The following is a 17,808-nucleotide window of genomic DNA, read 5'->3' as shown; positions in this document are numbered from 1 at the left end:
AGCCTGAAGCTGAGCTTTTGGCTCCCATATGATTGAAGCTGCCCATGTTTAATATGAGTAGCCACCACTGTAAAACTATTTGACAGAAAATTAACAACAGTATAATACATCATCTTTAGAATCAAATGCATCATCGCAGCTCATCCAGTGTGTCACCTTACCTCAGCTACCCAAGTCCTCTCCAGCTCCCTCTGGGAGTCGGCCTGCTTGTAGTATAGAGTGAGTGTCTCCCTGCAGGCGGGCGACGGTGAACGCAGGCTCGCGCAGTCTCGCACAGAAAAACGCAACGTGACGAACACCCGTGGAGCCGAGTGGCGGTACAGGAAAGGAGTAGCCAACCAGTTGTCCTGCTGACGGGGATTTTGGTTGACATTGCAGACTTCAAAGGTTCGTATGAGCTTCCCTCGGTCATCCAGGACGCTGACCTCATCCCACTGGAAGACAGAAACAATATTATGAGCTTGTGTAAACTGACCTCAGCAAAACAGAAATAAAACTATAAGCACAGGGCTCCAGAATAGGCCTGTATAAACTGTTAAAACGCCGGTATGTTTATGACTTTTCCACAGCCATGAATCTTACTCATGACTTAGAAGGCGGTTTACATTTTACAAGGTAAATATTGAACATATTGCTGCTGTTGCTGACATCAGCCTTGTCCTTCATTGGGTGTTCTCTATGGAGGCTACTTGAGATAAGTCTGATAGAGCAGTTGTTTTTTTGTTTTTTGTTTTTGCTGTAATATCACAGGAAAAGCTTTTGTTCCCTGTCCTCACTGATCTAGGTCGTCTCTATAGTGCTGCAGAGTAGGCTCTCTAATTACTTAATCAATGATTAAAAGAACAGTAATTTAATTAAACAGCTCCAGCCTTTCATTTAGAGCAACATGTTTCAGGTGGTGAAGACAAAACTGTGTTAACAGGGACGGTTCAGCTCTCACTGTGGTGAAGCCTTTGAGACTTTAGTGTTTTGATGATTTTTGCCTGTTTGTGGTGCTTAAAAGTGACATTTAACAAGACTGATGCACAGCAGCACTTTTACCTAAATGCTTACATTGGCATACTAGCTAGCTATTATTTGGTACTTATTCTAGCATGGTAGCATGATGACATTACACAGAAAAGCTATCATTAACTGACATATTCAACTGCACCGTCTTTTTAATGTTTTTTTGTTTGTTTTTTTTGCATTTTTAATGTCTCTACACTGAAGTATTTTTGGAAATTGTGCTGTATACATGGTTTTAAATGTTGCAGAACCTGATTGTGACCTGACAACAAGGGATCTACATAGTTATTATTGATGAAAATTGCATTACGGATTCTTGCAACAAATTTAAATGTTATAGTCTTGTCCTCATGAGTGAAAACTAAACATGCTTAAAGTTGCTGAAATAAACATAATATATACAAGAACTGGGATTGTATGTGAAGATCAGATTGGTCCACCTATTGAGGATAGATGCAGACATATATATATGCTCATTATATATGATCATTATAGTAAGGTTTATCAAATGTGATAATAATTAATGCATGTAATGAACCTGTCTCCAAACACTCATGGTCAGGACTTGGACTGATTACATTCACTCTCAGATCGGCGAAGGTTTGGAAGTAATTCTGACCTAATTTATAAACGCAGACAGATTCCCAACATGTTGCATTCAGTCCGGGTTAGACTGCACCAGTTGTATTCTGGTTATATTCCTATATCAAAGCAAGTGTGCAAAGTGTGATTTTGCAGTTTTGCAGCATCTGCGTCTCTGTTTGTGGAGGAATTTCTAAATTTCTGTTTCAGATCTGTGAGGTTCTGATTCGACTTGTGTATGTACACAATACAAGTCACAGTTCATCGATGTCATATCACAAACAAACTGCATGTAACTGCCAACTTGACTCCATTCTGTTGCAAACTGATAGCAGACCTTTTTTAATCACCTTCTTGACACACCAAAGTCACTCTGAAGATGACCTGGTCCCCATCTTCAAAGCAACCAAATGTATTAAGGTCATAATTTTATCGTCACAGTTGTTGTACTTCTGGTCTTCAGCCACTGTTTTCCCTGGTGTGACTGCAGCATTAACCAATCATTTCAGCTGTGAAGTTTTGGGGAGTATGGATTTCTGTACTTTCATTCACCCAAACTTTGTTGAGATATTGGACTGAAGCGATGACCGTCATCCTTCATGTTAAAAAAAAGGATAATCAATGTATGGTTTCAAAAAGTCTGCACTGATTATATTTGTTAATCAACAGAAGATAATGTCAGTGGACCATTTCCTTAGTACAAAGTACGAAATACAGAGCAACAAGGACGCCTGTGAAAAGACATATTGATGCTAGAATTTCTTCGACGCTCAGATGAAAAATAAATTCTATTTGCAGCTGTTGCTCCGAGGTGGAGGCCGAATTATCAGAGACACATCTGAAAGAGATAAACTTTTTTTTCATGCCTTGACATATCTAAAGGAAAGAAAGAAAGAAGTTCACGGGCGATGCTGGCACTTTGCAATTTTAATATGTTACAGTAGTATAATGCTGTATTATAATAACAATTAATGCGTATTATACAGTGACATGTGCTTGTTTTTTTTCTCTTGCACTAGTTTTGGCATTTGCATGTGCGCCATTGTTCACATGTGACAGGTGGCAGACACTTGTGTGCCTGACTTAGGGCAGCTGTTGTGCAATAAAATCAGCAGATTTTGTTGCATTTTTCGGGAAGATGAATCCACGGTAGATGCGCAAATGGATGTGAGTAAAAGAGAGTCGCACATGGAGAAAATGGAGCAGCCCGGAGACAAGGCTCTGGATGAGACTTTGTAAGATGAGACAAAATGTTAATGTAGCCGCAGGGTTTAGTTTCACCAATTATACAGTGCGTTGCGTTGAAGGATGAAAAGGATCTGCTTTAAGCCTGTGTAGCCCTGAGTGACAAGCAGGGTCTTTTCTGTTGTAACACAGAGGAATTATGTATTAGGCCTCATCATCATTATTCTCCCTATGACAATGGCAAGAGGACAAAAGGTCCTGACACCCTATCAGGGTGTATTTAGAGTGTGTGAATCACTGTTTGTGCATGTTAGTGTATCTCTGCATGCTCATGTCTCTTTCTCTGTGTGGCTCTGACAGCCAGTGTGAACAGAAATCTACTGAGCATCGCACCATGAGAGAATGCATTCATATTTGGTCCAGCTGAAATAATGATAAGATCAGTGAGGAGATAGAAAGAGCCGGAGTCGCTGTCAGTCTAATGGAGTGAAAGGGCAGTTTTCTCTCTCTCAGGCTTTGGTTCACTCTGTCAGACCAGTGTATGAGGGAAAACGGACGAAAGAGTTGGATCACACCGAGCTCATGGTGGGATGCAGGGATGCGGATGGTAGAGGGAGAAATGTGGGAAAAATAGCAAACAGAAAGAGTGTATGAGCATTTTTTGTGACACGCGGCGGTGGGTGCGGTAAAAGCTATGCTGAGTATGTGGCCAGGCAGGGACTTTTAGGTGGAAAGAGAAGCCGCCGTTGTTCGTGTGTGGCATCGCGTGCAGCTCGCTTCTGTACCTTTGTGAAAAAAACACAGCTTTCATTTGTTTTCTGACCCTACACCCCCACCTCACTCCCCCTTTGTCTCCTGCCCCCTTCCCTATTTTTCCACATCTTGTTTTCTTCCTCTCTTATAAAGGAAGAAAGAAAAAGAGGAGGAAAAAAAACGGGCCAGATTGGGGAGTAGGGGGCGGATGAATCGTTATAGGGACGACTCATCTTTGTGATTTAATTTGAACCGAAATGCCAGAGAGCCACGCAACCTCTGCAGTGACAGAGGACAGGGAGGGGCAGGGCCTCGGACACAACCGTGGACACACAGACACAGATACACGCAAGCAGAGAAAGGCACATGCGCATATTTATACACAAAAACGAAGAGCGGGGAGTGAAAATAACAGGAGGGTGGAAAAAAATAAAAAGGAAAGTCTGCAGTGAGACTAGAAGTCTCTGCTGGTTTGACACTGAAGAAAAATAAGGGCCAGAGTGGAGACTGACTTGGGGGATAAAAAGAAAAAAAATGAGGCAAAGACCCAGTGGCTCTGTGGCTGTGAAGGGCAAAGGGAGAAAAAATTAAAATAGGGAGGAAAAACAGGCAGAGATGAAGATGCTTGTCAGTACATTGTAAAAATGGGAAAGAAAGAAAGAAAGAAAGAAAGGAAGAAAGAAAGAAAGAAAGAAAGAAAGAAAGAAAGAAAGGAAGAAAGAAAGCGCAGGAAGAGAGAAAACACATTAAAGAATATCCACAGACCCTAAAGCAAAAGTAGAGATGGGGTGTGTGGAAGGGGTTAAAAAAGAAAACACACACACACACAAAGACACACACACAACCTCTCTCGCTCTATCCCCCTTTCTTGGTCTGTCTTTCTACTTCTCTCAGCTTGATGCCCCGGGTCAAATAACCATATCTCCATCTCAGAAGCACTTCTCATCCAGGGACTATAAAGGGAAAAAAAACTCATGCAAATGCTTGACTTGCTCATGCACACACACACACGCACATTCAAACACAATTGGATGCTCTCCTATTAGCAGCTGCCATCATGGTTCACAAGTTCCTAACACACATGAGGCCCTAATTATTCAAACATCATGTACAATTATGCTCTGACACTGGAGGCCAGGCGAGGGTGGTAATGTATTCCTGCCAGATGTTGGTTAGTAGCTATTAGACTCCATCCTGACAATAGCTGGTCACAAGAGTCAACTCAGTTTTGTTTTGTTTGTTTGTTTGTTTTTGCCAAAAGTAACAAATAAATGTTTAGCATTCAGCCTGTTGTGGTTGAACAGGTGATGTCCATTTCAAATGGAGTCTAATAGATGCATCATTGTAGTGTTTCAGTAGGAAGGGTGTAACTACGAGCCGTATTAGAACTGAGATGCAATCACAAAGAAATGAATGAATTTAACAATCGGATTGGCCCCCAGGAGTTGACCCTCGCACAGTCACGCAAGTGACCTCCTCCTTCCTCCCCCAAACCTCCATACGCACACACACACATATATTTACACAGCTCAAGGCAAAGCAACAACCTTGAATACAAATCAACTCAAAAGGGAGATGGGAGATCTACGGCTCAATCTGAGAAGTTTAATTATGAATGACGACACACACACACACACACACACACACACACACACACACACACACACACACACACACACACACACACACACACACACACACACACACAGTGGAGTAGAACAACAGATAAAAAGAATTGGGGGAGCATTTAGACCTTCAAGGTTATCTTAAAGGAAAGGTGAGTTCCTGCCCCGTCTAAGACTGTGTTCAGCGCACTTGAGGTATTACCAGTGACATATGCCAGCCATTCAGGAAGATAATAATCCTTACCTCAAGCCATAACTAAACATAAAGCATTTATAACCTAATTCTTAATAATCTTTGATCTGCGACTTCTGTAAACTCCAAGTGCTGTTGTGGAGGCCTGCTGCACATCTCAGTCACTCTAATCTCTCCACTATTCAAAAAGTCCCAGAAAGCCCCATCCATGCTTGATTTTTATGTGTGAAAGTGAAAAGATGGTGGGGAGTGGATTACATTCATCAACAGATGTTGATAACCAAACAAACTGATCATTCATGAAGGCAGTCGTCTGCATATGTTTGTTGTTCTGGTCTTAAAGTGTTTTATTAACTGAATGTACAGTAGCTCAAACCTAATATACTGAATAACAAGGCACAGGTGATAGAAGGACACAGGTGGAAACAATCCACGGTGGATGCATGATGAGGTTGGGGAATAAAAGCCCAAAGGCATGAACGGAACAGGAAGTAAAACTAGAGCAAGACTCTGGAGAAAACTCACCTTCGAGGCACAAAAGAAAGAAATGAACGATAAGTGGCTAACACTGAAACATGAAAGGTAACATTAATATGTGATGACAGACCAGAGAAACTGGAAGAACCACAAAACCAGCCAGCGTAACAAACCAAAACACAACACAGACAAAACAAAACCACGACATGTCTACAGATCTGACATTTCCAATATCTTCAATCTGTTCAACCTCACCCAAAAGACTTTTATCTGAGTTTAGTGACTGGCATCTAATGAATTTTGAAAATCAATCAAGATTTTCTTGTTGTTCAATGAACATCCTTGGCTTTCCATTATTTTCTAACCCGCATGTGCCGAGCAATAAATCCAGAGTGTAAACAGCAAATCGATCAGTATTAAAACGAATATCAGTTGCAGTCCTGTACCATTTATCACCATTATCGATTTAATGTCTAAACTTTACCACCAGCTGCCTGACAGAATGATGAAAAACGTTATAAAACTAAATGTATTATTTCATAGCATCCTGTTTTAAGCCCTCATTAGCATTACAGCACAAGGCCCGACTAACAATGCGATTATAACCCGACACTTCAAACATCAGCATGTGCGACACGTGTATAACACATTCTACAGATGGCTTTAATGCTGCAACAGCTGGAAAACGCATTGACACTCAGCTCCCTGCTTACCCCCGTATCTGGATAGGTGATCCAGCCCAGCTCTGAGGTAGACTCTGTTGTGTCCAGCAGCATCACTGTGGGACGAAGAAGCAGAGACAAAGATAAGGTTAGAAAAAACAGACAGGAAACAGTTGCGTATGCTTTCATTTTAACGCAAAGAAAACAGGCAGACGTGTGCGCGAGCTTTCAGTTTAAACTTTGATTTCAGCTCAAGAATTTAACTGAGAAACGGAGTCGGTGCTATAAAAGCTAAGTGACTGTTAAACAGAATTTGTAATCATGAGATATTCTCTGAAGGACTGAAAACCAAATAGTGTGTGAGGCTGTGAGGCCATAAAAACATATAAAACACGGATTTGCTCCAGTGAAACTGAAGCAGAAAAGCACTTTGCAGAGTATCCCTTTTGAAGGCGGTTGTATAATTAATCCTTTTTTTTCCTTTTGTAAAATACCACAAGTTGTTGGAACCATTAGTCCCATTTTCTTTGATTTTTCTCCCACCACATCCAATAAAATCCAGGAGAGCTCAAGCTGTGTGCATCTGTCAAATTTAATGACTGCTATAAAGTGATGATGCACTCTGGCACACTATTCTGGTGTTTGAAAAATTAAACTGATTGACCTGATGGGGCACTGTGATTAAAGGTCAAATTTCCCAACTTTAAAAGGCCATAACAGTTACTGTCACGATTTGTTGAAACTTGCCGTGCTGATGCTTTTCATAGCTTGTCCCAAAGGGAACCTTCGTCATGTTTCGGGGGGGTTAATATGTTCTGTGTTCCTCTTTTGTTGCAGGTTTTGCTCATTAACCCTGATCAAGAGCGAAAGCACAAGAATAGCATATGAGTTTTATGCTGGAGTGTGTTTTCCCATAATTTGCTTTAAGTGCTTCAAAAAGCAAGCTGGCAAAGAAATTACACACACAGACACACACATGCAAAGTGACTTTAATGCTGAGTGTTGCGTGCTGACACATGGCAGCTTCCCACACAAAAACTGAAGCCCTTGAATTTTCCATTAGCATTCCAAAACCGTGGTGGCTGCCGCTCCTTCAGTCTGGCACAGTCTGCGCTCGGTGCTGTTCAAGAGCCACCGACTGAACGCGGGCCAAAGTTTGTCGTGTACGCAGAGGTACCAAAAACATCAGACTTCAGATTTGGATGCTTGCACAGATGGAGGTAATGGAGGAAAACGCTCAGTGCCTGATTGCATCAAGCACAACGCTAATCAACTAAAGGGCTGTAGACACGTATACACACGAGACTTTGTGGGAGGCCGGCGGCATTCGCCTCTGTTTACAAATAAATAATTCTTCTCATTGTCGTTATACAATTTTTATGTTTTTGCTTCCATTGCGTGTCACACAATAATTCACCAGAGAAAAGGGGCCTCTCTTTTTTCCTGCCTCTCTCGCTGACAACCAGACAAAGGGTGGCGGAAAAATATTATCTACATAATCAGCACTCGCACACGGGCATTTGAAAAGGTTCCCCGGTCCACCAAAACACCAATAGATACATTGTGTCTCTCTCCTTCTGCCAGTCAAACACAGAAGTACCCAGTGGCACCGTGAGCACACTCAATCCTGCCGCATGCCCCAATAAATAAAACAAATAATAAGAAAACTATATTATTTGTGGCTCATGACATGAATCGACCCCACCCCTACTGTTCTCTGACTGCTCTGTAAACAGATTTTTTCGGATTATAGTCACAGATGGACACCCCGCAAATCTGTGCTTCAAGCCTTCCTTTCCCTCCTCTCTTTTTCCCCCCTTTCCAAACCCCTCAGCCTGTCTATCCGTTTTCACCCACTGGCTGGTCTTTATGTCACTCTTAGTAAATTCACACATTTTTCCATGGAAGTGCTCCAGGATTTGGAGTGATATGAATTGTATCAAGAAGAGAATACAAATAGACTGTGACAGCTAAGGATTATATGCAGCCACAGGCATCAGAATAAACAGTTTTTAGTGCCGCGCACGTCTGGGAAGCTTGGCTAGTGGAATTTTGGAGGCAATTGGGATAAAATCAGCTAAAGGAAGAAAGCTAAACTCACCAAGCCAGGGATGCTTAAACCTCTGAATTTTGACAGTATCCACCAGTGAGACACCTTTCATGCTTTGTTTGACTCTAGCTGGAAACGGTGTACAATTCCAGCTGTGCGTGATGGCATGCAAACTCATTATTGATTAGTTTCTTGGCCCTGTGAAAAATAATCTTCAGTTTGTCAGATTGACTAACATGTTATATGTGACCTCATTAAGCACCATTTGATTTATATCAGATAAGCAACAGACACAAATGCTGCAAAAGTGTCATTCCAAATTCAATTAACCTTCTGCTTCAGGGCACAGTCATGCATAAATAACACGGAGCAAACTATTTTTGACATTAATATTTATGCCTCTACTATTTAGTTTCTTGTCGCTGGGCCTTGGGGACAGAGGTCCTTACATCGCCTCCGCTCTTTCTTCCCGGGATAAACCTGTACATGAAGATTACATGGAGGAGCGTTCAAAGTGCTTCATGCATGTCTCGTTGCGTGACATTAGCATGTTGAATAATTCACCATGACATCCTAAGATTAGCATTGAAGTGGTGTGTTATGCACACCTTTCAAAGATTAGTTGGAGCTTGGGCACCGTGGCTCTGGTGCGCGTCTGTTTGTGTGTGCGTGAGACAACCATGAACAAAAGAGAGGGACATTTACTGGCAGGTCCACTTGGCAGTAAAAGCCCCTTTATTTAACTCTCAGACAGCCCACTCCATGTGCGCAGAGCACTACAGCATCTCCGTTATTGGTCCATCCGATGGCTGAGATGCTCGAAGTTTGTCCCTGACAGTTTGACGAAGTGCTGAGTCTGCAATCTGAGCCTGAGTGCTGCGTTAATGCACGCTGGCCTCTTACGTCCTCCTGTTCCACTCTGATTTTTTTTACTCGCTCTGCTTGATAACTCTACCTCCATTTTGTCCCTTGTCCCTTGTATCCTCCTCCTCTTTGCATGTGGATATTATTCCTCCAAAATGTGACAGTAGGGTCTGTCAGATAAAGAGAAACACTCTTCTCCGTTACTGATGGCAGCTCTGCTGTTTGTGTGGAAAGTGGTTTGATACTCAGAGAGAGAAAAGGGGGAGACAATATAGTAGACAAAGCATCATTATGGAAGGAGAGGCTGGCGGGATTGTGTTTGCGCATATGAATGTGTTTCTTTTGCTCTTTCCCCCTCTCTTTCTGTCCACGGTGTGGGTGTAAATGCTCTTCTGCCTTGTTATAGAGGTGACCTGCATTAGTTCATGAATGTCCCCTCCGCCACTGGAGTGCTCACTTCAGCTGAGTGACCCTCTCTGCTCTCTCCATCCATTTCTCTGAGTCCAACACTTTTCCTCTCTGTGCAGCCATGCATACACCGACACTCTCCAGTGCTAAGTGTAGTGCCGTTGTTCATGTCACGCCTCTTCGACAGCAGATGTATGCTACTTTAACGCCAAATTTTGCAAGGCAGTGGAGCCCCTCCTGACTCACTCTGAAAAGAAATTTGCTGTAAATATTAATGCCTACTAGAGGGATCCGAGTGTAAATTATGCCTTAACACCAAAGTGAATGCACCAGCAGAGAAGACATAGTCAGCGAGCTCACAGGTAACAACACGTTACAGAAACACACTCATGCACACACACACACAAAAAAATTCCCACAGTGCCTGCAAGCGTTTTGAGCAGCGGTCAGCTTGTGTTTTGTCTTTTGTCCACTCATCCACCCATCTCCACCCTTTCTTGATACACTCCAGATGCTCCCTCCCACAGACAGTCAGTCAAGGACAAGGCCCTTACCAAACCCTCATTACAAACAACCACAGTGAGAGAGTGATACGCCAAGTCAGAAAGCGAGCAGGAGGAGGTTGGACGAAAGGAAGGAAGGGGATTAACATGTCTCCAGAAATAAGCATGCACATGTCAAAGGGAGTTATCTCAAAAAAACTGAATGAAAGCGCAGCTGCACCAAAGAGCACAAACAACCAGGTTAGATGATCAATCCCTACGTGCAGGCAGCAACAGGCACAGGTAGGAGGACACATCAAAACAACTGACTCTCTGTCTTGATTACAGCATGTTTGCTAAAGTAAAACTGGCAGACATGAAGATTTTAAAATTATAGTTTGACTTCTTGAGAGAAACAGTTATTTGCTTTCTGTCAATCTTGTTGCAATAAAAACCTGTTTTAGTTGTTCAGGCAAGCTCGCAGGCAGATTGAAATAACAGGCATTAGTGGGATGGTGGCAAGCAGCAACCACTGCAGTTGAAAAAATGAAGCCAGCACAAAGTGCCAAAAAGTGCAGCTCAAATGGCTGACTCCAAACGTGACTGAATCCTCACAGACGCCATGTTAAAATGTCCAAATAAACATGTTACAGGCTGGTGCAAAACACAACAGCTGGATGGACTTTTTTTTTTTTTTTTCAAATTTTCCAGTTTAAAATGTATTTGCTTTTATTTTCTAGCAGTTATGCAGCCAATGTGTCACCTCAGCTAACTAAATTGGACTTTTGTTGTGTTTGTGCTGTTTGGGCCTTTTACATGTTTTTAGAACAATTAACTGTGCTCCAGTTTTGATGAGTGAAATCCTAATGTTTTATTTATTTAGCTCGCACTAATCAGGTATCTTTAAGGTATCCATACAGTCTATGGATGCACATTGCTAAGCTAGCTAGCTAGCGGTACTTGATAACTTAGCACTCTAAATATAGTCAGTTCTAGCTCCAAAAACCAAGATGGTGACGTTAATGGGTCTCTCAACATTCCTGGAAGAGATTCATAGTGTTTCACTTTGTTCTTCACACTGAAAGTGCCACAAAGAGCTGTAACAAATGAAAAAAGTAAGCTTGGGAAAGAAGTTCAAACCCAGCTTACTTTCACACTTCTTCATAGCTGGCCAATCACAGTGTGAAGTGGGTGAGAATATTGTATTGTCAGTTTCAGAAAGTCACAGAAATGGTCCGACAAAGGCCTCCAAATCTGAAGGTGGTAAGGAATATATGACTAAATAAATTGTAAGTGAACTAAATTTAAATGTGGAGACTGACTCTTATGTCTGGTGTTAAATAGGAGACACAAACTGCCACTTAGCTTAGCTTAGCAATGAAGGTGGAAGGTGGGTAAAATCTGCGTGCCAGTTCTCAAAACCTCATAACAAAGGATTTGTTATGATCTAGCCTTTATTTTTGGCTAGATCTTTCAGGATTGATATACTGTGGGTCTGGCATGTTGTATTTCAAGGCCAGGGTAGCAGTTTCCTGTGTGTCTGTGTGGCACTAAGGCAAGCATCTGCAGGTTCTGATTTAATGTCTGCAGTGCAGACATGAGGGTGGCATCAATTTTATAACCTCAGTATTGTGACAAGAGCAGATAAAGGTATAACCTACTAAGTTAAAAGTATTTACTCTTTCTTTATGTCTGTATCTAATAATTTTATATTTTTTGTGTTTAATCTACGTTCACATTCACACCTGAGGTTGCCCATGGTAACCCCATGCAGCTCTTTGTGTTGTGGAAGAAGCTGGGGAGAATGTGCAAACTCCACCCAGCAAGCCTCCAATCTTGATTCAAACCCAGAACCTTGTTGCTGTGAGCTGACAGTGCTAACCACCACACCGCCATGCCACCCTGCATCTCACCCTGTAACAGCAGGGAAAGGCTCCAGCAGCCCTGAATTAGGTAAGCAGAAGGAAATGAATGGATGGATCTGTGCCATAGATATGTCATAATTGCAAAAAGTATTTGACATGCAGAAATATGACTAAACGTCATCCTCAACCAGCACACGATTAAACATGTTGCCAACTCCACTACCGAGGTATAACTCAGGTGTAACTTTCTCCTCTTCTTTGATCAAAGGACTTGATTTTAAAGTCAGGAGCAGATCAGAGATATTTCACTTGTTCATTTTTGTCTGAGAATTTCAACGTTTTGGAAAGACAAAAACAATCGTGATACAAGTTTTTACTCATCCACCAGGTCAAAAGTGACGAATGCTAGGGGTATAGTTAGAGTTGAGCTTTGTTAAATAGGCAAATGTCACCTTTCAAATAAAGTTTCATATAATTATTTTGGCATAACAGCTTCAATTTTAAATAGTTTTCACTTAATCCAAATAAGTAAAAGTACTATAAAAAGTGGGGGACATTAACCCAACCTAAACCCTACCCCTCACCCAAACGCTAAATGTTTTGCTAGTGGCATGTTGGTTGTTAAAAGGATAATAATTCACTCGAGTGGAGTAATGTGTACAAAAACAAAAGCGTAAAAGTTTCTTCTAAACAGGCTTGACTCCTCCATTAATAGATATCCAGTTACCACCAAAAACAGAAGCCGCAAACATCATCTTCTCCACCCTCAACCCTCAACCCTCACCGCTGCCAGATGAAGGAATGCAAGAGATCAGTTTAATTCAAACCCACTGTGTCATTTCTCATTAGTGAAGCCTTCAACAGCCTAACTCAGCTCTCTGTCCGTTCGGTTGGTGCCAGCACCCAAACTGCCAGGCAACTGCTTTAATGTGAAATTCAAAACTAAAAACTGCATTCCAGTGTTACAGCAGCCCATGCCACGTGTTCATCTTTTAGTATTTTTTTATTTTTTTTGGCTCTAACTCGTTGCCTGTCCACACAGGCGTATTATCTGTGACGCTATCTGCCACGACATTGCCTGGCTCAAAGCGGAGAGTCTTGGCTGAACCTCTTATATCACAAATGGCAGATGTGTCATTCATTTTAATAAAAGTGGCCTAATGTCATTACAAAGCTCTCAGCATGCTGGAACTAAAAATAAAGCTGGGTCACAGTTAAGTGTTGTAGTGTCAATGATGGGTTGAGTTGAGTCCTCCACTTCCCACCAGCATGTGATTTCTTGGTTACTGCAGCCCCGTGCACATGCAGGATGGAAGGACGGGCGCAAGAAGCTGCTGAGGGCTTTTAGCGGCATCCGTTCTGCAGCACTCCCACTGTGACAAGCATGCCATTTATTTTCTTATCACACTTTCTCTAGTTGATCATGTCCTGAAAGAGTGGCTTATTACGCCTGGGATAGGGAGGGCACTCTGCCTAATTAATACCCAGTTAAAACCAGAGACAGCAGGAACGATGGCCCAGATGACCTTAGAGTGAGAATGTCAACATGGCTTTAAATTTATGCAGTCTGGTGTTTCAAGAAGGATTCATGTCCTTTATTTAATTTAAAGCAGCAGTAAAGCAGTATGTATAGAGTGGCTAGCTAAAAGGATCTTACTTGCAGAAAAATGGCCTCTTACATCATTACATCCATAATACTGATGCATCAGTCTGTAAGCAGCATTGTAATGATGTAGCTGTCACAGTATTTGAAAGCAGGACCAAAATGCAGGACCCAGGCAGACACCAAATGACAAAAATGGACCTTTATTTAGCTGGCAGTCCAACTCCCAAAAAATAAAAGTCCAAAATGAAAACAAACCAATATCCAAAAGGCCATCATAGGGAGCCAGGCAAGATTGACAGATGCTATGACAATGCTTCACAGTGTAATAAGGGAAGTGGAAATCAGAAATAGGTGCAGAGAATAATGACAGTCACAGGAACGAGGCAAAAGTCAAAGTCAAACAAAGGTGACAACAACTTCCAAAGTTAAACAGGTAAAAGCAAAAGAACCCAACAAAGTAAAGAGAGGTAAGAAAGCAGAATAGCATAAAGACATCAAAACAGTGGCTGCCGGTGGAAACTGCGCTACTGTTGGCTGAAGGTAGAGAGGGATGAGAAGATGAAGTCAGAGAGGCAAGCCTGCGATGGTTCGGACATGTGCAGAGGAAAGATAGTGGATATACTGGACAAAGACAGAAGGAAAAGGACGATGGCTGTAGTGAAAGAGGACATGCAGAGGGTTGGTGTGACAGAGGAGGATGCTAGGGATAGGGTGAGATGAAAGGAGATGATGCACTGTGCCAACCCCTAAAGGGAGCAGCCGAAGAAAGAAAAAGAAGAAGGAGAAGGATAGCTAACTCAAAACGTAACCAACAGGGAGACAGTAGGTTTTTATACTTTTATAGTGCTGGTGTAGGTTAGTGGTAGATTCACAGCACATTTGAAGGGCGATGAAACAAAGTCTTTCTGTACAAATTAGTTTTTTGACATTGAAATGTTTCAGATGTGATATTTAAATGGTGCTATTTGGTAAAGTGGTAACAGCTGGCTGCTTTTTTTGTAAAAAGTTATGCAAAAATTTAGGGAGATATTTTATAACATCATAAGGGTTTTTTTTGTAAAATCTTTATGTGAAGCCCTGCAATAGACTGACAACCCGTCCACTCACCCTATGATGGTTGGGATAGGCTCCGCCCATCCTCACTCCCAACCGATGGCAGGTTATGGCTGCCCCTCCCTGAGCCTACTTCGGTTTCTGAGTTTTTCCTTCTCAGTGTTGGGAAGTGCTTGCTCATAGGGCGTAGTCTGATTGCTGGTGTTTTCTCTGTAATATCTTCCTCTACCTCTTTACCTTACAATACGTATTAGATTTGGAGCTATAGAAATAAAATGGAATTGAATGGAATTAAGTGTAGGGAGTTAAAATATATTGCATTTTTTTCAGAAATGTAATTAAGTAGAATTATAGAAGAAACGTTTTATTTTACGTTGAGAGAAATGCATGAATTCATTAATCAATGTTGTCGTTAAAATAAAAAATCGATACATTTTTTGAGCAGCCTGTTGCCATCTGGTGATATTCAGAAGAGATTACCTTTTCAAGGCATGAAACAAGTTTAACTAACAGTGCAAGGTTAATTCCTGGAACTGCATAGTTCAGTGAGCATCGCTGCAACTCCGCTCGTCTATGACAGAAAGGGCCGGAGGGGCATCAGGTGTGTCTCCCGTTCAGGCCCTTCCTTGGGTGTGAGGTGTTAATCCAAAGTGAACACGCAATCCTCAACACAGATTCGTAAGGTTCAGAGGCTCCACATCAACAATGCATGTGGGCGAATGGAGCAACACTTACGCATGGCTGCATTTGAGAGATGCAAATCAGTTGTCGCTCACTTGTGATTTGTCTTCATGAGAAGCGGCAAAGATTTAGGTTTTTTTTAACCTAGAGGAAACTATTGAAAAAAATGACACTTCCTCATATCTTGTGACATAAAAATAGACAATAATTCGGATTTTTGATGCAGATATAGTGTACTTGAAAAGCAGATGGCTCACATTTCACAATAGAAAGAACGACTTTAAAAATAGTTAACGTGCAGCTATATCCAGCCGGTCCAGACGTCATTTGCTGCGACGAAAGCTGAGGCAGATGCCAAACCGTCCATTCACGATGTAACTGGATGTTTCACTTCATGTGGATTTATAGGGACGCCCATGCTACTGGGTTAATACTGTATTATGTCGAGCTCTGTTTCAATTACACAGAGTCAGTATGGGCTCGTTACACTGCCCGGCCTCTCTCCTCGCAGTCATTCTGTCTCATCTTAGTCCAAGCCATCTGTTACAAGCGCGGCTCGAATCCACGGCGTGAGGCTGACATATAAGTTACCACTGTAACAGACTATTACTGACACACACCTCGCAGTAAACTAAAGCCAAAGAAGAAGATGAGCACGAACAGGTGCAGCTCTTTGCAACATAGAGACATATCCTTTGAAAGTAATTGCGTGCTGACTGCTGACACCCTCTCTAGTGCTGGGGACAGGGTGTAGGAGCGGGAGCTATGTATAGGCCAAATCTAAAGGCATGTATGCACCTATAGCCAAACACATATGGAGACGCACACACACACACACACACACATATATGTATATATACACATGTATGTATATACACTTATATTTATATATACATATATGTGTGTGTGTGTGTGTTTGGCTATATATATATATATATATATATACACACACACAAAGCCAGTTTGAGTCATCATGTTTTTGCAGGTTTCTCAAGTCAGCCCACTCTGATCTGACAGAACACTTCATAGATGGAGTCTCACTTAATTATCCATCTTTTCAGACTGTCTGTCACTCGCTCTCTTTCTCTTTCTCTCTCTCTCACACACACAAACAGTCACTCAGTCTTGCACTTTTTAAGGCATACATTCTTTCCATTTATGTAAGCAAAGCATTAAAAGTTACCAGGAGAGAACTGGAGAAACAGGAGAAACAGGAGACACGCTTTAAGGACACCAGTGCAGAAGAAATAAAAAGGGGGGGGGCAATGATAAGAAGAAGAGGGGGCCTGCGGCTGTCACATCCATGAGATCATGTGTGACACGGGAGGGGGGTGGTAGGTCACCAAGTGCATAGCAAAGAGAAGGGGTTATGCGGCTTAATATTCATTTGTCTTCTGCCTTATTTCCATATCCTTTTGTTGCCGGATCTTGATAGGTCCTGGCACGCACCTGGCCCTTCCGTGCCAACAAACTACTATCTGATGTGCTTCTACAGTGGTGCACACAAGCATCTGCATGCATATTCACGTGCACTGTTGCTTTGAGACACAACACAGAGCCCAGAAAACTAAGGGCTGTCTAAGCAGGGGTAAAGCTGGTAATTATTCCGGGGGTCCCAAGGTGCAGGTGGAGGACTCATAATCCAGGGTGGCTTGACTCGTAGCGTGGCAGACTAATGTGCCACAGTTTCACACATTGTCAAAGTCCCATTAATTCCCACAGAAGCTTGTTCTTAGAGAGCTATAACAGTTGCATACTAAGTGCCCATCCTTCACTTGTGGACTTGTTTCAGGAACGTGATGAGAGCGCTGTACAAACACGGCATCAAGCTTTATGACCACACACACACACACATACACACATACACGCGCGTGCAGTCACAGGTTTGACGTGAATAAATGCAATCAAAAGTTTGGTTCTTACCTTCCTCAGCTGAGTTAGGCTGGAAAAACAGACAGAGAGACAGAAAGACACTCCACATCTCCACTACAGAATGACACTGACAGGGAGAGAGGGAGGGAGAGAGTATGAAAGAGAAAGAGGGAGATAGAGTGAGTGTGTGTGACAGAGCAAGAGGTGGGGGGTGGGGGGGGGGGGGGGGGGGGGGGGGTGGAGTCTGTTTGCTCCCTTTATCTAAGAAAAAGAGAGAGAGAGGATGGGGGGTGGATGGATGAATGGATGAGGGAAGCAGAAAAATATTTACAGAGCAGCAGATACAATAAGTACGCTGCCAAGTGAGGAAGTAAACAAAACACCGTTGTCACAGAGACAGGAGGAGAGAACGAGTGAGAGGAGGAAAGTGGGAGAGAGGGTT

The 17,808-nt window shown here is 42.3% G+C and overlaps 1 protein-coding gene across 1 annotated transcript in view; it reads right to left on the bottom strand.

The window, feature by feature from the left end:
- ephb6 (eph receptor B6) overlaps positions 1 to 17,507 on the bottom strand; it is a 41,215-nt gene extending 23,708 nt beyond the window's left edge. The window contains exons 1-3 of the mRNA XM_026183944.1: positions 17,418 to 17,507; positions 6,537 to 6,601; positions 162 to 434 (exon numbers count right to left, since the gene is read on the bottom strand). Coding sequence (XP_026039729.1) covers positions 162 to 434; positions 6,537 to 6,601; positions 17,418 to 17,475 — 396 coding nt within the window. The 5' untranslated portion in view covers positions 17,476 to 17,507. The remainder of the gene's footprint in view (positions 1 to 161; positions 435 to 6,536; positions 6,602 to 17,417) is intronic.
- Between the last annotated feature and the right edge of the window lie 301 nt (positions 17,508 to 17,808).

This window comes from Astatotilapia calliptera, chromosome 11 (assembly GCF_900246225.1).
Source record: "Astatotilapia calliptera chromosome 11, fAstCal1.2, whole genome shotgun sequence".
Taxonomy (NCBI): Eukaryota; Metazoa; Chordata; class Actinopteri; order Cichliformes; family Cichlidae; genus Astatotilapia; species Astatotilapia calliptera.
Note: the sequence above shows the minus strand (reverse complement) of the source record. Positions and strands in the feature narration are given on the sequence as shown.